The sequence below is a fragment of the Ostrinia nubilalis genome, chromosome 26, assembly GCF_963855985.1.
Source record: "Ostrinia nubilalis chromosome 26, ilOstNubi1.1, whole genome shotgun sequence".
Taxonomy (NCBI): domain Eukaryota; kingdom Metazoa; phylum Arthropoda; class Insecta; order Lepidoptera; family Crambidae; genus Ostrinia; species Ostrinia nubilalis.
This window is the reverse complement of record NC_087113.1, coordinates 8282364-8306442: the sequence shown is the minus strand read 5'-3', so window position 1 is coordinate 8306442 and position 24079 is coordinate 8282364. Positions and strand designations below refer to the sequence as shown.

The window sequence follows — 24079 nt, the reverse complement described above, 5'->3', positions numbered from 1 at the left end:
CCACGGCATATGCTGAGTGGGGTCCCGTTGCAGTGGGCATCTTGTTGGTGAATGGGTGGCACTGCTCAGTTTACTCTTGTTTTTATTTTTTCTTCTTCCATTATTATGTGCCACTGTCATGTCTATGTAATTGCCTGTATTTGTGTGATGTCCAATGTAATAAATGTATCTTTCTTTCTTTCAACAAAAAATACTCGTAGATACTCATCGCTTAATTTAATTAGATAAAACATAAAGTAGACTTCTCTGCGGTCGCCATAAAATCAATTCTCTTCAATCGTCACGGAATCAAAGGGATTCTTCTCCACAAATAAACGGGTCCAATCACATCCCGGATTCCTCGCATTGCCCCAATTTCTCCACGTGCTGGGGCCATCAAAATCGTCGTCAATTGCTGTTACTTAACGACAGCTAAAATCTTGCAGACGACTAGGAAAATAGACGCCACGTAAACTTACTGCGATCATTTATTTTGACTAAATCTATGGGCACGAAGCCCGACGATCACGAAGCCCGAAAAACACGGTTGATGACAAGGAAGGTTCTTTAACAGCGAGTGTAGATGGATTTATGAAGCATTAGATTAGAATATCAATTAGTAGGTAATTTTTACAACACTATTCGATTGATTTATTCACATACCTCTCCGATTTTTAAGGTTCTAATAGTAATAATAACTAAAATACCGGGGACAAGGAGAACAGAATTACAGGGCGAAAAATGGAGGATTATTTGGCCTACACTCCCCAGTTCCCCACGCTACACGGTGGATCGAAATGGCATTAAAGTGGACATAGGGATTTTTTTCGGAAAATCGAATTTTAAAAATTGCCAATCGATAGTCCTTTGCTCACTCATCACGACATGTCATATCACATTTTTCTCTAAACCTGATACTTTAGCTTAAAAAAAATAATTTGTGTTTTTTTTGTATGAAACGAGACATAAAGTGCTAATTTTCTCCGAAGACCTGCTAGATCGTGACTTGAAACAACCTAGGTCGGCATAACTGCATTATTTATTAATATTCTAAGCTATTTCCAGCTGCTCCAAACCGCAACTTAGCCTGTTAAACGATTCCGAAAAAAATTAAAATTGACTCTTCTTGTAATTGTATTTTAGTTCTTTTTTTTTAGAAAAAGCTTCGATTACGGTACTAGAAAGTGATTTTATCGTTAGGTGACATTGTTATCTATTCTCAGAATCTGTTAAACCCTTTCTTTCTTATCAGCACATGACTTTAAAACAACAATGAAGTTACTCATACCTCGTAAATAACGTGTTTTGCGAATAAGCAGATAATGGTCAGGGGTGGGGGTAAAAAACAGATAAGGATTGTTTATTTGTTTTAAATTTAGTTTGGGCTGTGTAACGTCACCAATAACATTCAACTTTAAATGCGGTTTTTAACATGTAATTACAATGGAAGCTATTGTGAATAATATAGATTTGTTCGTAGTCTTAAGAAATACCTTAAAACCTTTGATGGACAGTGAGGAATTAACTCAGAAACAGAAAAAAAGATGAATTACACGTTACATAAATTAACTCAGAAACAGAACATTTTCCTCAATTTTGTCTTCATCAAAAACTAGTTGCCAGACCCAGTTAATTGGAGATTCAAGGCAATCACTGTTTCTTCTTAAAAATTGGGGAAGAGATAGATGACAGTTTGTCCATCGTCCATTAAGATTAGTACAAAAATTCCGGCAAACTTTTTTTAACTTAACACTGTTTTCTTCTGACAAATGTACCATTTTCTGCTAAAGGTGATTACAAAGTTCCTCACTGTCCATGAAAGGTTTTAAGGTATTTCTTAAGACTACGAACAAATCTATATTATTCACAATAGCTTCCATTGTAATTACGTCATGTTAAAAACCACATTTAAAGTTGAATGTTATTGGTGACGTTACACAGCCCAAACTAAATTTAAAACAAATAAACAATCCTTATCTGTTTTTTACCCCCACCCCTGACCATTATCTGCTTATTCGCAAAACACGTTATTTACGAGGTATGAGTAACTTCATTGTTGTTTTAAAGTCATGTGCTGATAGGAAAGAAAGGGTTTAACAGATTCTGAGAATAGATAACAATGTCACCTAACGATAAAATCACTTTCTAGTACCGTAATCGAAGCTTTTTCTAAAAAAAGGAACTAAAATACAATTACAAAAAGAGTCAATATTAATTTTTTTCGGAATCGTTTAACAGGCTAAGTTGCGGTTTGGAGCAGCTGGAAATAGCTTAGAATATTAATAAATAATGCAGTTATACCGACCTAGGTTGTTTCAAGTCACGATCTAGCAGGTCTTCGGAGAAAATTAGCACTTTATGTCTCGTTTCATACAAAAAAAACACAAATTATTTTTTTTAAGCTAAAGTATCAGGTTTAGAGAAAAATGTGATATGACATGTCGTGATGAGTGAGCAAAGGACTATCGATTGGCAATTTTTAAAATTCGATTTTCCGAAAAAAATCCCTATGTCCACTTTAATGCCATTTCGATCCACCGTGCGCTAGCCCGATGGCTCGCACGACATCCAGGGGAGGAGGGATCCTACTTAATTTACTATAGCTATTCAACGCAAAATAATAGACATTATTGCAAATATTGAAGCGTTACGTCTGCTTTGTGGCAACTTCCAATATACGCCTTATAACGGCTATAAAATAATGTCCAAAGAAGAGGTTGCTCTTTGTATAAAAAACGTAGTAATGCGGAGTCTCTTGAACCAGGCAGTCTGTACAGACGCACATGACTCATCTCGAATCCATAACACTATGCGGGCTTGGCCTGCCATAATCCGTTTAGATCAGAGATTGTGTGGTCAGCCTTTGGTAAAAAGCGTTTAGGATACTGGGTTAAGCAACCTCATCTTGTTTATAAACTCATTTTTGTAGAGGAATTTGTGTTGTGGAAATCCTTGGGAGGCCTTTGACCAGCAGTCGACGTCATTTGGTTGAAACCAACGAACTCATTTTTAAACAGAAAAAAAATCGATTAGGCATCGCGGGGAGGTGGAGGAGGACTTATCGAAGATTCGTCCGTGACGTCATCGTGACTCGTTTTGGCGAAAATTATTACTCTCGCCCTGGTAGGTAGGTTTCCATTCGTCCAAATTTGTCCAGATATGAGTCCTTACAGCTTTTACTAAGGACTCCACTCACAATTTATAATTAATTAAGGGCATAGAAACGTAGTAGGTACTTTATTTCTTTCAAACTCAATGAAAACTAATTTTTTGAGTTAAGTTATTAAACTTTAATTTGTATTAACATCATAATATAATGTGGTCCACCCCTTTTTGACTAAAATCTTCAATTAACATATGTATTTGCTTTGGCAGTATGTAAATTGTACTAAAAAAATACCTACATACTAAAGAGGACCAAGTAAGAGTAGGTAATTGAATACGCCAACATATGAGTCATGCTTTTATCTCCTGGTTATTTGAAGATACATTTAGGAGAGCAACATTATCATGCTGTGATGAGCAAAGAATACTGTTATCTGAAGTGATAGGACGAATTGACAGGGATATTTTGAGACCACCAACCACAATACAAATACCTCCTTGGTAAAGAACAACAAATGTTTTTATAACATTAATACAGTCTGCTCGTCTGACACCTATCGCATAAAAAAACTTTCTCCATGCATTCTTTTTTATTCTTGGTTATATTGAAATTCTTTTTATGTAAAGTTAGACTTTGCATTATTAATAAGTTTGGCATGTGTAGTAGGTTTGAACATGTTTTAAATGGCATTAAAAACCTACATGTTACCAAAACATGGAACTTCAATGCCAATGAACTGCTTTTGTCTGTTTGCAACAGAACAATATGATTTGTAATGCAAATGGAAGCCATGTTTAAAACATCACTTTTCAGGAAGACAAATGAAAGTTACGCATCGGTGTGCATGTGAAATTAGTCGTCAAACCATTTTGCGTAGCAAATAAGGTTTTATGTGTTGTTTTAAATACAAAATTGATTTTTAAGTGGTCAAATGACAATAACGTACATGTTATTACATATTAAATTAGATTTTTAATTGAACTGGCTACATTTTTAGTTTTAGTACATTCTCATAATCAGAATCGAATCTTTTAGATTGTCAACGCTCACTTGTGAACAATAATTCAATTTTATTTATAATAATAAATTAAACTTATTACCTTTCTATAACAAAAATACTTCATTCTTCAATTATTTTATCAATGTTTGTAGACAAATAGAGCATTGACATTTTCTTTGGACAATTAATGGAGATTTATAAAAAGGAACCAGTGTTATTTTTTTTTTTACATTAAAGAAATCCTTTAGGTCTATTTTCGTTTCAAGCAGGGGGGGCATATTATTTCTTATCTTCTGACTGACCACTGTTGTTTACTAATTTTCTATGGAAGTTTTCATTTGTTTCAAATCTTCTAGGTAAACGGTACGACTGTGTATTTGGAAAGTTCTTGACATTTAGCTGTAAAAACACCCACATGATTAGCAAATGATTCACGTTTTCATGAAAATAGATATCACAATACCGTTAAGTTTTATCAGACAGTTGTAAGTCCAGGTGAGATCGCTGAATTTATTACAATGCCGCTGATAAAATCACATACCATATTTAATTAACCGACATCGAGGCCAATCTCCGTCTAGAGAAAAAATTTCGCAATGACTCTGCCGAACAAGGCGAAATCAAGTAGGATATCGCCAGTCGCCAGCATCATTATTGTGGGGAAACTATGCATATAAAACACAAATTAAGTTACTAAACACTCACCTGAATGTTTCCAGAAGATAAACAAGGCTCAATTCCACTTGGACACACACAATTTTTGAGTAAATCCAATAAAAACAACAAAACCTAAAACACAAGATGATTCCAGTTGCGAATTTCCAAGATTCAATTTGATAAGAATGATTTAGTTCACATAGTCTTTGTTTCGGGGAATTGAAATAATAAGAAAATTTAATGTAAACAAAAGATAGTCCTACTAAATTTAATTTCGTAAACAAAACAAAACAACACACGACGAGACGCACCGAACAAAAACCGATCGTTGACTGAAGTTTTTTTTAAACTGACGCAAGTAAAACGAGTGAGGTATCTGGACCAACGTGTTTTTGCCCAAAGATGACTATTGTTACTAGTTAAGTACACACTCCCACAAAACAGGGACTAGACACCCACCAGACAAGATAATATTATTTTGAATCAAAACCTCTGTTACTTCGATAGTATACATAATAATAAATGAAATCACGAATGGACTGTATAAAATTACTTATCTATGCGATATAATATGTAAAACAATAGCAAGATGAGACCGTTTAGTGCAAAGTCGTTGAAGAGAGTGTCTCAGAGTCGTCTTCGTTCATGTTCGCTCGCGAACCGAACATTGCTCGTTTGTACGCCAAACGCTCGCCGCCCGCTCGCTGCTCCCTCCGGTCACGCCGCCCGCGGGTAATGTCCGTGCGTAGACAACCTCAGTCAGATCATAGAATATGATCCGAGATCAAAACCATTTTATGTTATTATTTAGTTAGTTAATAATGATTGTTCATAATTATTAAAAAAAAACTATGACAAAAGCAACTGGCATGGCACATGGCCCGGTAAATGAAACATTCGTAGGCGTTTTACAGTCACTTGAATCTTGAGTTAACTGTTGAAGTCCAAGGATGGTTTTTACGGCGAGAAAAGTTCGAATAATTTAATCCTAAAAAAATCTCGAAACTTCACTTTAAAGGGGTGAAACGTGGTCCTCGCGTACGAAGTCGCTGGCGGCCCCGGCCGCTAGTTCATAATTAAAATTTCAAAACTAGTGTACCAAAAATGTAATAAACTAAAACATTTAAATTATTTTGAAGCACTTAAGTTACATTTCAATGTTTCCCTTTTAATTAATAAATATTAAGTTTTTAATATTTGATTAGTCATTAGGGGATTGGTAAAAAGTTGTTTTTTAAATAATTCTAGATCTATTCTGGGTAATTATTTTACATTATATGGTAACATTCCAACGCTGTCGCCGGAGTGTTCCATTTATTTGGTATTTTTACTATGAATGCCCATGTTAGTGCTGACGTGGAAATAATTTTGCAAGATTAGATAAATAGATGTCGCTATATTTGAAAAGCTCTATTGAAACAAAAGAGCAAATTATTTTGGTCGATTGCTTATTATAGGTATATGTTTTATTTCAAAGTTAGGTAGACTCATGATCGTAAATAAAATACAAACATACTAATGCCCGTTTTCACCATCGGTCCCTTATTTTTAAGTGACACCTATGGTAACACTTAACAGGCATTTTGTTTTCATAGGGGTCACTTAAAAATTAGGAACTGATACCGAAAACGGGCATAAGATTATTATTATTCTTTAGGTCATCCGTGCATTAAGTACTTAAATGGTAAACTGATTTGAAAAAAATAAAGTAGGGAACAAAACGCCTCGGAAAAACATACTAGCAAAGTTGCTTATCTGCACTTGTTATCTCTCTGTTTAAGTGACTCTCTTCCCGTAGATGTAGTAAGGAAGAACCTTAGATTAATAAAGCGGAAGAACCTTTATGAGGTAATCTGTCTACCTTGTGGGTGGACGTCTCACGCTGCGCTTGCGTTTACGTGGCCTAACTCCAGAACATTTTTGCCCCATCGACCATCAATCAGTTCTGCGTGCCAATTCCGATCGCATATTAAAGGTAGGTATGTTATTTTTCAGAGCATTTTTGTCTTAGTGTTTTGATTTAATACTGTCAAAGGATAGGCTAGTAAGGTATGTTTACAATACGAAAAATGTTTACCTACTTACACGCATGTAACTTAAGCCAGTGCGGTTGCTATGCTATCTATTAATAAACTAGTGGCTGCCCGCGACTGAACGCGTGTATCCCGTTTTACTCCCTTAGGGGTGGAGTTTCGTAAAATCCTTTCTGAGCCGATGCCTACGTCATAACATCTACCTGCATGCCAAATTTCAGCCCGATCCGTCCAGTGGTTTGGGCAGTTAGTCAGTCAGTCACCTTTGAGTTATAATTATATTTAGATTGACACAAAGTTTAGTTGGAAGCTAACGAAAATGGACTTTCTTATGAAATTATGGACTATTGATGAGATGATTTACGTACTTATTTACAAACAGTAATTTGCGCTAATGAATAAAATTAACATTTTTATAAGTCGCCCGCCTATAAAATGGGGGATGAAGTCTCAGTCGGCACACTTTAAGGGAAACCACCTAAAAGACACAAGATGAGTGCCATTAAATCATTTTTGTGCCTCGCATTTATTATGTAAGTATTGTTTATTTTTACTTGGACGTAATTTACGAGGTCTACATGCGGTGTAGTAAAGGTAGTAATGTGTGTAATGTAGTGTTTTACATAGCCATAAAGTTATTACTGGTGACTATAAAATGTTCAGGGCCCTCGCCCACCGGCGACTTTTCCACTTTTTGTAGCGATGCAGTCGCTGCTGTAGCGCGTTAGTAGCGCGTTGGCATCACTTCTGTAGTGCGTTGCAAATGCGACTAACGCGCGTTAGTAGCGACTAGTATTATATTATCTGTGGTAACGTAAATGCGCCTATTACCGCCAGTTTAAGCTCATTTCGGATAAACTTTAGAAAATTAGATATAAGACGTGGTGATAGAAAAGACACTTTAATTTATTTATAACAATGATGAAGTAATCTTTGAATTCAAGTAGTAAAAATTAGTATTCAATCACACAATAATTAATAAATAGCAATTTAATCTGAAAAAGCAGTTGTTTCTATTACCGACCTATAGACGAGGTGTGTTTCTATTAACGTTTTTTCTGTTTCTATTACCGACCGCTCAGAATATTGCTCTTCAATTGGGTATATTCCAAGAGGCACGGGTTCGATTCCCGCTCAGAGGCTCGGGAACCACTTGATTTTTTGACGTTAAATTTGTTTTGCTTTTAGTTTTAGTTAAATTTGTTTTTTTTTTCAAGTCAATTTTTTTTTATTATTATTAAAAGAGAAAAGACACGCTTCTCGAAAATAAATAAATAAATCAAGCAAAAATAGTAGAATAATAAATTCCTCTATTATACTTGATTACGCAGTACCCGGTGTTCTAGTGAGTAGTGGGGGTCATTATTTAAACTATATTTGAGTTTTAATAAAATTAAATATTAATTTAATATTTTATTTTTATTTTTAATTTGACTATAATTTTCAATTACTTTTTGACTTATGTTTTTGATTTTACTTGTGTGTAATTGTGTATTTTAATTTAAACTATGGACAATGGACACGGTCTGTATAACTATTTTAAATATTTTTTTATTATTCAAAATATCTTAAAAAGTTACATAGTAGTTGTGATAACGCATGATTGGTTTGGTGTCATGTCATAAATGTTAGTTATATACAAAATACAGGCTTATAAGTCTTCGCAGGTGGCGTTATAGTTATGAGGCGGTAATAGAATTAAGTATGAACATTACTTTATTCTATTAGCGACCGTAAAAAAAAACAGTAACCAGCTAAAATATCTACTTTAATGAAGACGTGATCAGTGAAGTATCATTTTTATTAGGTTTTATTTTATATTAAATAGGTACTAATTAGAATTTAACAGGTTTTTATAAAATCTATTGTCATACATTATTAGAGATATTCTTTAATGTTCATTGCAGTTTTATGCCAAACCTATGACAATTAACGTATGGCGTTAATTGATTTAATTATGTGAAATATTCTTATGAATCGATCAAGACAACAAAATGGAGGTTAAATGCGTAGTTAAAAATATAAATACTAAAATAATTTTTTTTATCAAAATTCTAACAACGCCATGGGTCGTTATTAGGAACCAAATTATGAAAAGTGTTTCTATTACCGCCCTTATTTAAAATTGTATTTAAGCCACAAAAATACAGCGAGAGGGCTATACTGAGGGTTTATTAAGGAAACTAAAGTACGAATTAATATTGTTATGCAAAAACATGTTGGTATACTCATTTTAAATGTGTTAAAATCGCTAATTAATAACAAGGTGCACCTTAAGTAGCTGGGAGCGCGTCAGTATGAAAAGTGCGTCTGTTGCGAGCGCGTCCCATTTAATGTCAAATAACTCCGTTTACTGGTTATTTACGAACACAAACTTTAATCGTTTTGATAGTCAATAAACATATCTAGATATTTTTTAGGTAACATGTTTTCTGGAACCTTTTATTATGTATTTTATGAAAGAAAGAAAAATAGGGCGGTAATAGAATACAAATTTTGGGGGGTCGTTAATAGGCGCACTTACGTTAGCGATGCTGTCGATGAAAGTCCGTGGGCGAGGGCCCTAATGAAAAAAACAGTTGCAAAATTGCATTTAGCGTAGGCTGATGGTAATACCTACCTACTTACACAGGGTCCGACTCTTTTAAGTAAATAGCGTTCGCATAGGACCGTAGCCCGTGTAACAATTGATTTCTATTGGATCTCGATTTGCGGGGTATAAAAGGGTTATATGTCGAATTACAATACTCAATTCAGTTTTGTGATTAGTGGCGTTGGAAAGGCATTCCCTAGCTTGTGACTTTGTGAGGGCTTCTAGCGGATGACAACAATGTGCCACCTGCTTGGGGCAAGGGTGGACCTTATTATGTAAAAGCTTGATGTAATAGATCGGTCTCCGGGCCCTTCCCGACCTAGTCCGACCTTGGACATGGGTACCCAAATACCTACCAATCTTCTCAGCATTGACATTCACAGCATGACTGAATTATCTCTTCTTTTCTTGTTTCTTCTTGTTGTCGTGTTCGTCACCAGCCCCTAGTTGTCCCGAAGTGGTGGTAGGGCAAGAAGCTGTATTAGGGACGTGTGCAAGCGCCCTGAGCCCCGATTACGGTAATTTTTAACGTCTCCAATCTAGACGCGCTTCTGATTCTGCGATACGATTGGTCAAAACAGCTGACGTACGCTGTTGAACGACCGATCGTATCGCAGAATCGAGAAGCTTCTATCGCAGAATCGGGCTCTGGAAAGGGCCTAGTACCACAGAACATAGAAAGAGGTCTCTATGTTCTGTGCTTATTTAAGTACTGAATAAATGATTTGATTTGTTCCTTTACAGATTTCACGCCTCTGCCTATTACGTGCGCTACGAACCAAAAGCCAATCCGTACCTGGACATCATCAGGAACATTCTGAAACGCCAGCTGGAAGGCAACGTCAATATAATGGCACACCCTTCTGACCCGGGAATGGTAGTTGCTACGCACGTGCCGAACGTGACGAGGATTCCCGAATGCGACCCGACTGCTGACGACGATGACGACTGCAAAATGCAAAAACGCAAGAACAAAAAACAGTGGGACAGGAAAACTGTGGTAAGGGCCCATTCCCACGTAGGGTTACCAGGTGTCCGGCTTTAGCCGGACATGTTTGGCTTTTTACGGTCTTGTCCGGCCAAATATTGGCTTGTCCTGCCTGTCCGGCTTTTGTTAGGCTTTTTATGTGGCTGCTGCGCCAGGCGAAAGTCGAGCTACAGAATAATATCAAGCGCACGCATCAGGGTGTTAGGCAACCGTTGATGATAGAACTCACTCGTGAGCTATGACACTAATTGCACCCCACCCCCTGTAACATGTCCGGCTTTTAGGGTAAAATGTCCGGCCAAATGAAGCACAGAGTCTGGCTTTTGTGTTTTTGGACCTAGCAACCCTATTCCCACGGCAATCCAGTAATTCAGAATCCCGCAAAACTGGTCTATCATGTGAACACATTCATCATCATCATCATTTCAGCCATAGGACGTCCACTGCTGAACATAGGCCTCCCCCAAATATTTCCACAAAGGCCGGTTGGTAGCGACCTGCATCCAGCGCCTTCCTGCTACCTTTGTGAGGTCGTCGGTCCACCTTGTTGGACATACTACACACATTATATTATGTTTGCAATTCCAGCTGTTACAAATTCCAGCGGATCGGTTTTTTTACAGGACGCTGCAAACGGGATGTTACAGGTTCTAATTCACAAAGGGATTAATTTAAAAAAATCGTAATAAAAAAAAGCATTACTTACATATTTTTTTACTATTTGGGTATTTGCAGGTATTTATGTAGGCTTAGTATTACCTATACTGCCTATACATAACATACATACCTACTGGAGCTGCAATCATTCTAACATTAATTTTCTAATCTTCTGCGATAGTTAGGCCGGCAATACACGGACCGCTTGAAGCAGTCAGGGTCGACAGCTTCAAGCTGCGACTGCACAGTAAACTGCAAAGTTCTATGGACTCACATACACGAACCGCTCGAGCAGTTGCAACTGATTCGGGCGGTCGATAGCACGGTGAATTTTCATCGTGCGGTCAAGCAGTCGCCAGCCATACACTGACTGCTCGAGCTGTCGACAGCTCTCGCGCTGTTACCTCCGCCCACTTTCTTCATTCCACGGCGCGCGCTCTTGTGATTTGTTGAGCAGTTAATACCAACTGCTCGAGCAGTTATCACTGGCAGCTTCAAGCTGTTGACTCTTGACTGCAAGAGCGCTTCGTGTATGTTGATCACTGACTAACTGCTCGAGTTGTCCGTGTACGGCGGGCCTTAGTGTACCTACACTATGGATTTCATTTAAGCTCTTGTTTCAGGAAAACGGCCTATCTAGACGGGATTTATTGAAGATAATAGACATTTTGGACTACGAAAAATAGGACGTCACCTTTATCAAGATAATACCAAAGAAACAGACCAAAGATGCTCAAACTTTCAAGGGAAGCGCCCACTTTGGGAACTTTGAACTACCATTTTTCGTGGAACGCTCCCTCTGAATTAAACGAATACGTACATAATTTATGGATTATGAATTTTATTGCAATTTATAAGTGTTAATGTAACTTAATGCTTGCTTAGTGATTATTTATTAAAATTTTATACATTTACCTAATGTAAATAATCAGATGATTATTATGTACTACTTATTAAGTATAAATAGGTAAACTGTTTATGTATTGAAATATAACTGATAATAAATATGTTGCTAAAAATATGTTTTATTTTATTTTCGTTCCCCAACTCTCCGCAGTCTTGTGTTGTTTTTGTTTTGTGAACGTTGATTTTGTTTAATTAAGGTTGTTTTTTTAGGGAAATAATTTATAAATATTAAGTGCAATTTGCATTACATTCACGATCTTTATTAACATTATTTATCACATTGTTTACTCGCTATAGTGATTATAATAATTAAATAATACTGGTTTAACTGCATTACATTATACAAAGCATTTTTCGTTTGGAGCCATCAATCTGTCGCATTTTCTTTTTTTTCAGTGTTTCTTGGTGGATCTGTAAAAAATAATCTGTATTAGAATGATCTCTCATACATAATAATTAAAATAATTGTTTGTTTGTATTCTGGTCACTGCGATACACAAGTGTATAGAATTGTACATTATTAATTTGTCATCCTTTGGAAAAGTAATTTAACTTTTTGACTTATTTATTTGAAAATGTATCACCTGAATTTAGGAGAAAAACGCCTTCTTCTGGTCTCGTTGTTTTCAACCTTTTCTTCCTCAGATGTTGTGGCCTAAAAAGTCAAACTGTTAGTGAAACTTTACGTAAAACTTTACATAAACTTACTTTTCAAAACTTTTTAGATTCCAAAATCTTCCATCTACATAGGCTCCGAAATTATTGATAAATTAATTTCTTTCACCATTAGATTTAGAACCCTACATGATTTCTGATGAACCAACATGGGTGGTACAAAGTTCGCCGGGTAAACTACTTAGAAAGCTAGTTAATAATGGATTCAAACTAATTATGTAGGTAAGTGAGTCTTACCTCTACATTCCTTAGAAGAGCGTCTTGCTTAGGGGGTCCGTATTCCTTGAAGCCAGGGGGTCCATACTCGAGGAATCCTTCTGGGACTTGCACCACAGCTCTGTGCAACAATATTTAATGACTAAGCATACAAAATAATGCAAAAGGTATAGCTAGCAATATAAATATTATTGATATTCTTATTCTTACCCCGAACTTTGCTCGACTGATTTGAATGCAGTTAGGTCTTGAGAGATTTGCACCTGTAACAAAAATAATCACCATTTTATAAAATTATACTCAACTTTATCGCATAGGTAGTACTACTGATTAGTATGTACCTATTGCAGTTATTAACATTTCGTAAAACAAATGAAGCAAACTTTTATAGATACTTCTAGTAAAACGTTTGAAACAATGTTTATTTCTCTTCTTTTTTCTTACCTGCTTAGCAACCACCTCCTTCTCCAACCCAACTATAGCTTCAGCGATGTTCTTCACTCCTTCTTCGACAGCCTTAACTTCCTCAGCGACGTCAGTCTCAATTTTAGCACTCACTTCTTCTACAGAAGCTTCTGACTTCGCATTCACTTCTTGTTCCACAGCCGTTGCTAGAGTAGCTACTTCTTGGGTTACTTCGGCTTTTTCAGCTACTGCTTCAACTTCAAGGTTCAGAGATCTGCCTTCAATTACTTCGGCTTGTGTCACTTCCTCAACAGATTCGATGGACTCAGTGGTTGCTGATTCTTCAACCAGTGAAGACCTCAGTTCGCTTACTGTAGGAATAAATAGTTAGTTATATTATGCAATTGTTTTATCTAACAGTCAACATCGGTAGGAATATTTTAATAATTAAGATCTTAATAAGGGGCCTTCAATGTTTAAGTTTTTTTATTCCCTACGAGATCTGTACATCATTTATAACATGAAAATTTTACATAGTTATTAAATTTTTAGCGTTTAGAGTCGCATCTCAAACTAATTTGAAAATTATAAATAACTTGAAAAAATCGAACTGCCTAAGGCGGGAATTGAACCCACGACCTTGAAAATTTTAGATAATCACATAAGGGGATGGTGACAATCACATTCACAATTATTTATTTGTCCCATACGAGTAAGTAACTAGATTAGATTTACTATTAGAAGGTAAATTAAAATATTAATGAGATTACTTTTACCAAATTAATCATCGTATTGCAAAAATAGTAACAAAAACACAATATCATACCTTCAGTGGCTGCTTCAACACTGACCCCTTCTTCCTCACCAAACTTGGCTTCCAGCACCACGAAGGACTGTTCCGTGGCGACGTCAGGAAGACTTTGTACTTGTGGAGGACCATATTCTCTCAGGAAGTCAGATCCTGAGCCTTCAGAGCCCTGAAGGGCCACATCTTTTAGAGCTACGACCGTTTGCTGTCAAGATAGGTAAATTATTATCATTACTTTAGAGGTGATGGTCAGACCAAAGATGGAGGTGAGCTTTACAGTCATGGTTCACGGGACTATTCCCACCTCTCTTTACCACCACTGCAACTCCTGTGTAGCCAGGATCTACAGCTTGACCGCCAATAAAAACCCAACCAGTGAAGGTCAAGTTTGTCCCGCCCAGGGGAAAGTTAAAAGTTCGAAGTCTTACAATACAATACAATCATGGTTCATCATCATCATCATTTCAGCCATACGACGTCCACTGCTGAACATAGGCCTCCCCCAATGAATGTTGATCGATTGGTAGCGGCCTGCGCGTCCAGTGCGTTTCTGCTACTTTTATAATGGTTGGCAACCATGGTTGATTTTTTTAACATTGTTACAGACTTAGGTGGTGGTAGTAGCTAGCTTTTGGTTTGATCACAAGCCCTCAATATGTAACTTTTTGACCGAGCAGAAAATGATAAAATTTAACTCGTTGAACCCTAAGCGGTGGCATGAGACCACGGCAGCAATTGATTTCAATTATGTCTCAATTCACTGGTATTTGAAGGGCTTACCCTTGGCTGTGAAGGCAGGTAGAAAGCTGGTCCATCGGGCCTCCACCCACTGGGCAGGTATGGGCCTGAGCCTAGCGCAGACACCGAACCAAGGGCTAGGACAGCTGCTACGAGGACCTGTCAATTGGAAACAAAAGTTATTTCAATGACACACCTCCCGTGCCGCTTCCATAGTACCTCAGGCACTGACTGAGAAGCGCTAGAACTATAACTAAAGTGAATTTAGTATTTATGCTGCTATAGTTTGTTAAAGAATAACGCATAAAAAGATAAGAGGAATTGGAAAATCTTTCATAACACTTCAAAATACAAAAACAAAGCATTCTTTTTGATGTTATAATTTTAAGATTTTTACAAATGAATTAGAAAATTATTAACATTAATAGTAATTATTAGAAGGAAAATAATAGGTTTTTAAATTACTTGACGTTATTACCTTCATGTTGAGTTGAGATCTTTGGGAATACGACTCGAATGATGAACTCTCGAAGATCCGAACCAATTTATATGATCCATGTCCGAAAAAAATGAGTTAAGTAAACCAAGGCCTGTATTAGACAAATGTTTGGTTAATAATTAATATTAGATCGACTGTGCAATTAATGCGAAAATTCGATTGTGTGCACTGAAAGCCAAGGTTGAAGCCAGATTTGTCTTGGTAGAATCCAATTACTTTAATTAATTTCTAATGGGACACAATGAATGTGTGTCATTTTTTAAAATAAATATATATCACGCACGACACTGTATTGCAAAGTAAAAATGTGTCGATCAAACTCTACTTAGAGCATCTTCGAACTCCTATGTTCTTCTGATTAATTTCGTTGCGGGTCCAATGACAGTTTAACTTTCCCCCGGGACAAACTTGACCTTCACTGGTTGGTTTATTAGCGGTCAAGCTGTAGATCCTGGCTACACAGGAGTTAGTATTACAGCGGTGGGTACGAGAGGTGGGAATATTCCCGTAGAGAATTTTCTCGTAAACTTTTATCACCCTGTAAGCAAAGGTAAAGTTAAGTAGATTTTGTTTAGTTACAACAAGAAGTACACTCACTTTTTTCTAGTGAAAAATCAAGTTCTTATAAGACCATTACTGCAGGCCCCTCTTTCCCACTGGGCACTTTGGGCACGTGCCCAGGGCCCCGCGACCGAAGGGGCTGTCTACTCAAAAGACCTTTTTCCCGATGATAAGGCCCCCCTTGATCCTTAAGTGCCAGTAGGTTAAAGATGGCCCTGCATTAGTGTCAAAAATATCTTAGTGTTATAATAAAAAATACCAAACTAAATACCTATCACCAGAAGAAACTGTGAATGCTCCAAGGATTTGTTATTTACAGATTTTTAAATCATTCCCAATTTTGAGTCTGCTTAGATTGATCATAATTTGATTATTTGCATTAACTGACATGCTATGACGTCAGTGAGTACCGGAAGTGACGTCATAAGATTCTACCCTATATTGAGTTTCCAAGGTCTGCTTGATTAGTGTTTAAATAAATATTTGTCAATTTTACGCTGGATTGGTATTTGAGTACAAATTGATATCTGATGTTTTTAAATAATATGTTCGTATAGGTATTATACCTATATTTACTCACTATTTAAAGGTGTCATATCATTTAAAGCTTAAGCAGTGGTCCAGCTATATCTATCGTAGGACATACAAAAGGGAAAATACAAGTTCTGGAATAGAGACCACATAAGCAAACATAGTGTCGGATGTTGTTCTTAATACTATCTATTGAAGATGCCTGATCATTGCTATTCAAACAAATCCTTTTCGCAACGAATCCTTTTGAGAATAAAACATTTCTATGAAAATTTGCGTTAAAATTGCGGTGTTTTTACAAGAATATTTGACATGAAATTGAATGAAAACGTGAAGTTTTGAAATAATCACATTTAATTCTATAAAATACTTATCACTAACGTTTACAATAATCATTAGAATATTTTTGCATTTTCTCGCTTATTCTTGCAACTTACAACTAAATTTGTACTTGCTTGTGCTTCCCATAGAATAAATATCTATAATTTTATACTAAGCAGTAAATAATACAAAGCAAATGATTAAAATAACTTCGAATCTGAGTCAGTAGCCAGAACGCGCGCCATTTTTGCTGTCATGGTGGCGTCCGCCATTTGCAAAGCCGTTGCCATGGTGACTCCCGCCGTTCGAGAAGCTGTTGCCATGGTGACCGCCGTTGGGGTAGCCTTGACTGCCGGAATCGTGGTTGGCAGAGCGTAGGTTGTTGGCGTTGGAGTCATATCCAGCGGAGCGGGTCAGGTCAGATTCGGAATCTTCGTAGGAGATGTGTGGCTTGAAGCCGCGTTCGTCAGCTTCGTAGCTCACGGTCTGGAAAGATTTGGTACGTAATTGTCAATCACTGTTTTTGATATCTTTCTATCCAGGTACAATAGTTAGGTAGTAATATTTATGTTCTATTTACAGTATTTACCCCACTGATTTGATATGATTAGTTACATGTTTTTTGCCCGAAGAAAGAATATTTAAAAATTCCATCTAGTGACTTGGCCCGTGAACCAAGGTAAAAGTGGGCCAAGTAGCTGGAAGATTCATCGTTTGAGCTACCTGCGAAACTATGGTAGTAAGACTAGTAAGTATCTAAAAAACCTCATCACAGTTTTGAAATTGCTTATTAAATGAATGATTTGATCAATGATATAGCGTGACAGGACAGTAAAATTTTATAGTTTGTTACCGAATAAACCCTACCTGTTTCCTTCCATCAGGCAACACAACATGGTATTCTCCCTGCGCCCTCTCCTCTTGCCTCTCCTCATGGTGTCCAAAGTCGGTGCCCTCTTGGTAATCATTCACCATATACCCAAAGTTGTAGTTCGCTGGTTCCTGTACAGAATGTGTATAAGTACTAGTTAAGTACAGTTTTCAAAGTTAATAGTTTCAGTACTTATACTTATTCTGTACTGTTAGTAAGCGTTGATCGTTAGAAGTTTAAAAGCTATAATGGTTGATGTTTGGTTCATTGCAATGAAATTTGTGACAATAATTTATTATTCTTGTTGCTTAATGCAAGCTATTAATTAATTATAGTCCTTGGGAAGTCTAGGTGTTCTCAATCATATTTCAGTTGGGTACTAAATAAATAAACATGTTCATAAATAATAAAATTGTTTAAATACAATTTTCAAGTGGCTTTTGTCTTATACAAATTATAGGGGCCAGCCTTTATGAAGATTGAGAACCGCTGTAAGAGAATGCCATGAACAGCTTAAAGTTAGTCTATAATACTAGAGACGTTCGTTCGTTCGTTTTAGCCGAAAGACGTCCACTGCTGTACAAAGGCCTCCCCCAAGGATTTCAAGACTATTATTATTATTTATTAATTATTTGTTGCTAATGATCTCTAAAATTACCCCTTTTAAGGAATAGGTCGAGTAACCCTGTCACCCTATATTAATTATTTTACATTAGTCTGACTGAAGGGGTCACCCGTTAAAAACTTTGGGAACCGCTGTCGTAGATTAATTCATGAACAGATTTTGAAAAATTCATGCAACAATAAATGGCAAATTAAATTATGAATTTTGATGAATAAATGTAATCTACAATGAAAATCCATCACACGATGACAGTTTTCCGCAGTTTCTGAATAATGGTAATCTGATGAAAAGACTATACAGCAAGATGAAAATACTAAAGATCCAAATGGGTCGTAGTAAAAGAAGGCTAAAAGACAAAAAGACTAAGCCCAGGTGCAGACCACCGACTTTTGCTTGGCCAATAGTTGGGCCCGATTCTTTGTATGAAGAATCGGCCGATACCAAATCGGTGTAATGTGCGCACTTCCATACATCTCCATCTCCATACTGATCAACAGCCCGACCCAACTATCGGCCAACTAAAAATCGATAGTCTGCGCATAGGCTTAACTGAGCTAGCTAAAGAAGATAAAAATACTTACAGAAGACTCTTCCAAAGCATTCCGACCGAAAGGACTGGCGTTGCGATCGTAGCCCTGCTCAGGGTTGACTGCGAACCTTCCCTGGGCACCATGACCAGCGTGGCCTAGAGGACTGCTCCTGGAATTTCAATCATAGTGGAGTTGAAATATAGTCTTGAATGGGTTGATTCTTTTTCACAGTTTTAAGGCAGATTCGATCTAGTAAAATCAAGTTTGCCCAGAATGTGTCTTTTACTTTAAGGTACCGTAAGTCAAAAATCTGTCAAACTCCATACAAAATACACCGGTTATCGTTATTGTTACAGTTAAAGTTAGGTGGTGCAACCCAACCTAAGTCGTGTGGTTTTGGCAGAGTAGAATATTCTCCCCATTATTTCCGTGGATGCGATCATGAGGCTACCTGAGGTGTAAACCAAATCCTCCATTTGCCTCTGATATATTAGAGTTGGTTGTTCTCTAGTGGATTTAATGATCTGATGATGATGGTAAAGGATGACTTTTCTTCGAGGACTATGTTATAATATTTATAAAAACGTAGGAACATATCGATCGAGTTTTTTTGCGACGGCTACGTTCCAAAGTTCCAATCCAAAGCAGGTAGGATTTAAAACAAAAATGTTTGACTTGTAAAGGTGCTCTTTAAAGTTCTAATAGAGCTTAGAGCTTCTTCATAGGAGTATATAATTGGCCTATAAAATCTCACTAAAACACATTGTAATCTGGATTTATATTGTACTGTGTACTATCCCTAGAGAAATAAATAACAAAAAAGTATTAATATTATGACGTTATCTTACCTGCCAAAAGCAGCAGCAGCGCTAGCCCCATGGGGCGCAGCCCTAGCGAGCGACCCTCGGCCCTGGTCCAGAGCCCGAGCTGCCACCACCTGGGGGGCGGAGCTCTGAGGCCCTTGGGGGTAGCCGTTGGATGGAGGGGGCAGGTAGCTGTAAGAAGAATTTAGAAGTTTGGTAATCTACGACTAGTCCAGTCAATAAAGCATTATAGATGGAAATCTGTGGAACACAATTTTTGACTTCGGGACTTTATTAAGACTAGTTAGGAGGTTAACATAGCAAAAGTCCCCGCCCTTAGCCCTTGAGCCGGCGGGGAGAGGGGGGTTAAAAGGTACCACTTTTGGGTTTTTCACTTAATCCTCGGAAACTATACGTCCTAGTGACATGACTACTATGAACCAAAAAAAAGCTTATTCAATTTGCTACAGGTGAGATAGTAAAGTTTTTCTAATCTTGTATAGTTTTCGCGGCATCTGCTCTAGAAGGTCTGTAATATTGGAAATTTTATTTTTGTCTTACATGTTTCCATCAGGATAAAATCGACTATATCAACATTGAGCTAATATTCTAGACATGCGGGAGCAATCACAGAGCTCTATTCAACGCTGTTCGTTCAATTTTCTGCTTCACGTAATAAAGTAGGTATCGTTTGTGAATATGGGATAATTAAATTATAAAAAGAAAAGACTATGGGTAAAATTAAAAAGTGCTATGAAGAGGGCTATGTCCGGTGTATATTAGACGAGATCGAATCGGAAATGAGGAGATCCGTAAACGAACTAAAGTCGCTGACACAGCTCGACTGATTAGCAATCTGAAGTGGCAATAGACAGGGCACATAGTACGCAGAACTGACGGCCGATTTGGTTCGTGGAGACCGGAAACTAAAACATTATAACCTGACTTTGCAGAAAGAGAGTTATGTTTCGTACTGAATATTTAGATACCTGTTAGATGGCGGGGGTTCAGCCAACACGAGGGCTACAAGAACCGAGGCTGCTACAAGGACCTGAAACGATAAGTGTAACCCTATATTAAACATAATTTACAAAGATTTATCGATTGCAAATTCAAAGATATTAAAAATCCTACTCTCGAAAAGATTTTTGTTGAAAACATGCGATCCATGAAAAAACTATACCCATTTTTTTAATACCCCATGTATTTATTAAATCTATTGAAAAGTAGCTAATGTAAGGGTTGAATCTTTGCTTCAGTTTAAATTAAAAAATAACTGGGTATAGTTTTTTTCTTTTAACGAGGTTTTTTCTGCCATGTGGGTTTCTAAACTTTGCGTCTATTATTAATCACTGCTTAGAATCCCTTTGTTTTAACAAACTCTATGTTAATTACATAACTGTTAATCAAACTTTAGATAACAACACAACTGATATACCTTCATTTCGTTTTCAAATGACACAGATGTTGACACTCGAGTGATACTGTGTCACCATTCATGGATCTTTTATACCACGTTGTCAGCCGAGGTAGGGGTTGAAAAATTGTCGCTCATTAAGCACAAAAGAAGAGCTTTCAAGGTGCTGGGCGAGGACAGAGGTTGCTATGGAGCTGTTGTAGCTAGAAAAAAGTGTTTCAGTTCGCGGATGGAGCTTTGTTTTCATTCTGGAAATTTTGAACTTTTGCTAGTTTATTTTAGCATTTAGTTAATGAGGATTTATTTCGTAATATAATTGACTCATTGACTGATTTTCAATTTCTCATGTCGTTTCAGAAAAATCTGACGACGGTATTTTTTTTATTCTAGTATCAGTACAGACAGAATAATAATGTTGTACTGTATTATTGTGGATATCATTAAAGTTTCGTGTTTCGACTTTGGTAATGGCCTGGATGAGAGCGGCGTAGGACTGGTCATTTTGGAAATCCTTGGGGGAGGCCTTTGTCCAGCAGTGGACTTCATTTGGCTGAAACGATCGAACGAGTAGATTAGGAAGTTACCTTTTAAAATTTTGGAAATTCTCAGAGACTGATGATAATGTAAAATGGACGACGTGACGTGAACATATTTTGTTAAATTGTTAGAAAAAATATATTTCGACTGAGTCTCCACACCACCTCTGTTCCACCAAAATCTCTCTCAAGGATGCGTTTGCGTCGTGTGACGTCTACAGACCTTAGAGCTTATGAATGAGCGGCGTGACGTTACCGAGGAAGTCTTGGGAGAGAAGGTTGTATGTATAGTTCTGACCTCGACTGAGTTACTAATTTTGTCTACACAGGATAGTGGGTATGTTTTCATAATGAAATAACCAATTAACTAATCCACAGATCTCAGAAACTAAAGGGAGATATTGTGACAAGGGGACGGGGCCGGTGTCGCAGCAATATGCCCAAAAACAGAACACATTGCTCGTGACGGCAATGATGACAGCAGCAGCGACGTCATAATGTGAACAGTTTACTTACATTGCTTGCGTAGTACTTACCTACTAAAGATTATTCGAACGTTGAATACTGACTGATACCGCAGTCCGCAGTGGATAATGAGCACATATTATTTTGATTACTTTGTGTGTGTGAAAATTGAAATGTGAATTTCTAATGCAACACTGAGTTTTCATCTCTATGATTTACTTAATACAATCAACAGCATCATTATCATCATCATAATTTCAGAGAGAACATAGACTCTTCCTGCTGAACATGGGCTCTTCCTGCTGAACATAGGATCTTCCTGCTACCATTATTAGGTCGTCCCACCTTGTGGGTGGACGTCCCACGCTGCGTTTTCCGGTACGTGGCCTGCACTCCAGAACCTTGCTGCCCCTGTGTTCTTCTAACAGCTTATGATTTAATTATCTTTTCGTCAATCGTATGTACTGGGAAAAGTTCTCGAATGGTCAGAGGACGCTGTGCAGGCCCCCTACTCGGTGGACCGACGATTTGATGGTGGTCGTGTACCTGTAGTCAGTACAGAGTGGAATTTTGTAATGCTACCTGGAAGGAAAATACTCTTAATACTGTAGAAGATAGAAAAAACTCAGAGAAAACATTCCATTATTTTTGAAAAAAAAATACGAGTAGAACTGCATTCCAAGATTTCCAAAAATTTTAATCAGCTAAGTCTGTTAAAAATTACACCCTGTATTTTTATTGCATCGATCGTGGATTAAGTTTATGTAATTAAGGATGAAATCTCTCTAACATTGATAAATCAAATGAAAGGAAAACCATGAAATCTTAAATTATTTTAATTAAAATGACCCGAAAATCGAACTCAAGACCTACGTTTTACATGAGAATCCTAGCGTATTATTATTTTATAGATTAAACTAGCTGTGCCCGCGACTTCGTCCGCGTGGAATAATGACTTTGGGTAGGCACTTTTAATAATTTAGTCCAATTATTTTACAAATAGCTTTTGCCCGCGACTTCGTCCGCGGAGAAGTCGAAAACGTTCTCATACGATTTTTAACGTTATTATCTAAATGTTTGAATACTTATAAAATATAAAAATAAAAATCTTAAAGGTTAAATAAACATGAAAATAAAATTTTCTTATATTTTATGAATATGCAGCTCGGCCTTTGATCGGTGGTATTATCTTTTTACAACGAAATCGAAAACTACACCTACCGCAGTATTATTGGTAAACTTTTTTTTTTATTTTCCTACGGGTGCTAGAATCAGCAAGTTTCTAGCATGCCACTGGCCGTGGGAGAAGGAGCTTTTCCTCAAGACTACTCCCACTACCTCAAGGGCCTCCGCAAAAACTCTCGCGCGAAAATGAGTTTATGTATACAGCGCAAGCAGGTGCCCGCGGCATGAATTGACCGTCATGCATTACTATGCATTGTTAGGCGAGCGCACGCAGCGGGCACCCACTCCGAGGTTAAGTGGAGGCCCCTAGAGTATGATAGTCTTTAACATGACATGATTGTAAAAAAAATGCACTAATGAGTAATTAATATCAACTTTGAAGCAAATCACCACTAAAATAACTTTCTACCCCTTTTTAACATAGTTAGGGGATGCATTTCACTAAAATACGAAACACGTCTTCCATTAATTCTGTTATAGAATGCTTATGCGAAATTTGAAGTAGATTGAACGAAGGAATCTCGTTATCCCATACAAACTTTGCCCTCCCCTTTTTACCTCCTTAGGGGTAGAATTTTGGAAAATCCTTTCTTATCAGATGCTTACGTCTTACAAAGAACACACCGTCCAAGTTTCAGGTCTCTACGATCAGCGGTTTAGGCTGTGCATTGATCCATCAGTGGCGCGCGCAGTACTTGATCATTATTTTGCTGCGATGATATTTTAAAACTGCGATATCTCCTAAGATATTTATTGAAATTGAATGGTGTAAAGGCCAAGTATGTTTAAAATTAAATACTTGTGATGAATAACTTATTTATTTGGATAAGGATTAATATCATGTTTATGAAAAAACCTCCGCAAATAATGCATTAATATAAAACAGATTTCTTTTTGCATAAAAAGGGTTACTATGAGCCAACCTTAAAAGATAGACATATACTATCGCGGACGTTTTTTTAGAACTTTTAAAG

General features: G+C 37.0%; 4 protein-coding genes across 4 annotated transcripts in view; 1 reads left to right on the top strand and 3 right to left on the bottom strand.

The window, feature by feature from the left end:
- LOC135084560 (uncharacterized) overlaps positions 1 to 5084 on the bottom strand; it is a 131574-nt gene extending 126490 nt beyond the window's left edge. Inside the window, exon 1 of the mRNA XM_063979323.1 lies at positions 4791 to 5084. The gene's annotated coding sequence lies outside the window, so the exon portion shown is untranslated. The remainder of the gene's footprint in view (positions 1 to 4790) is intronic.
- A 2165-nt stretch (positions 5085 to 7249) lies between these two features.
- On the top strand, positions 7250 to 12034 carry LOC135084596 (uncharacterized). The gene is made up of 3 exons (XM_063979369.1): positions 7250 to 7308; positions 10113 to 10368; positions 11637 to 12034. The coding sequence occupies exons 1-3, from the start codon at positions 7268 to 7270 to the stop codon at positions 11697 to 11699; spliced, it is 360 nt and encodes a 119-aa protein (XP_063835439.1). The 5' UTR covers positions 7250 to 7267; the 3' UTR covers positions 11700 to 12034.
- A 129-nt stretch (positions 12035 to 12163) lies between these two features.
- Positions 12164 to 15330, bottom strand: LOC135084538 (uncharacterized). Its single transcript, XM_063979307.1, has 8 exons — positions 15240 to 15330; positions 14804 to 14920; positions 14042 to 14228; positions 13255 to 13586; positions 13021 to 13073; positions 12832 to 12931; positions 12504 to 12574; positions 12164 to 12330 (listed from the first exon to the last, which is right to left on the bottom strand). Exons 1-8 carry the CDS (start codon positions 15243 to 15245, stop codon positions 12312 to 12314), a joined length of 885 nt encoding a protein of 294 aa, XP_063835377.1. The 5' UTR covers positions 15246 to 15330; the 3' UTR covers positions 12164 to 12311.
- A 1358-nt stretch (positions 15331 to 16688) lies between these two features.
- LOC135084578 (pro-resilin-like) lies at positions 16689 to 20971 on the bottom strand. The gene is made up of 6 exons (XM_063979348.1): positions 20941 to 20971; positions 20492 to 20553; positions 19548 to 19694; positions 18751 to 18868; positions 17541 to 17675; positions 16689 to 17159 (listed from the first exon to the last, which is right to left on the bottom strand). The coding sequence occupies exons 1-6, from the start codon at positions 20944 to 20946 to the stop codon at positions 16896 to 16898; spliced, it is 732 nt and encodes a 243-aa protein (XP_063835418.1). The 5' UTR covers positions 20947 to 20971; the 3' UTR covers positions 16689 to 16895.
- Positions 20972 to 24079: the final 3108 nt, after the last annotated feature.

Excerpts from the sequence above, each read along its gene's own strand:
- LOC135084578 (XM_063979348.1), bottom strand. Across the intron at positions 18,869-19,547 it reads GCTGCTGCTGCTTTTGGCAG|GAGCAGTCCTCTAGGCCACG; the intron begins GTAAGATAACGT and ends TTGAAATTCCAG. Across the intron at positions 17,160-17,540 it reads TGCCTGATGGAAGGAAACAG|ACCGTGAGCTACGAAGCTGA; the intron begins GTAGGGTTTATT and ends AAATCTTTCCAG.
- LOC135084538 (XM_063979307.1), bottom strand. Across the intron at positions 13,587-14,041 it reads TGTTGAAGCAGCCACTGAAG|TAAGCGAACTGAGGTCTTCA; the intron begins GTATGATATTGT and ends TTATTCCTACAG. Across the intron at positions 12,932-13,020 it reads TCAGTCGAGCAAAGTTCGGG|AGCTGTGGTGCAAGTCCCAG; the intron begins GTAAGAATAAGA and ends ATTGTTGCACAG.
- LOC135084596 (XM_063979369.1), top strand. The coding sequence starts at position 7,268 with ATGAGTGCCATTAAATCATTTTTGTGCCTCGCATTTATTAT. Across the intron at positions 7,309-10,112 it reads TTGTGCCTCGCATTTATTAT|ATTTCACGCCTCTGCCTATT; the intron begins GTAAGTATTGTT and ends GTTCCTTTACAG. Across the intron at positions 10,369-11,636 it reads AGTGGGACAGGAAAACTGTG|GAAAACGGCCTATCTAGACG; the intron begins GTAAGGGCCCAT and ends CTCTTGTTTCAG.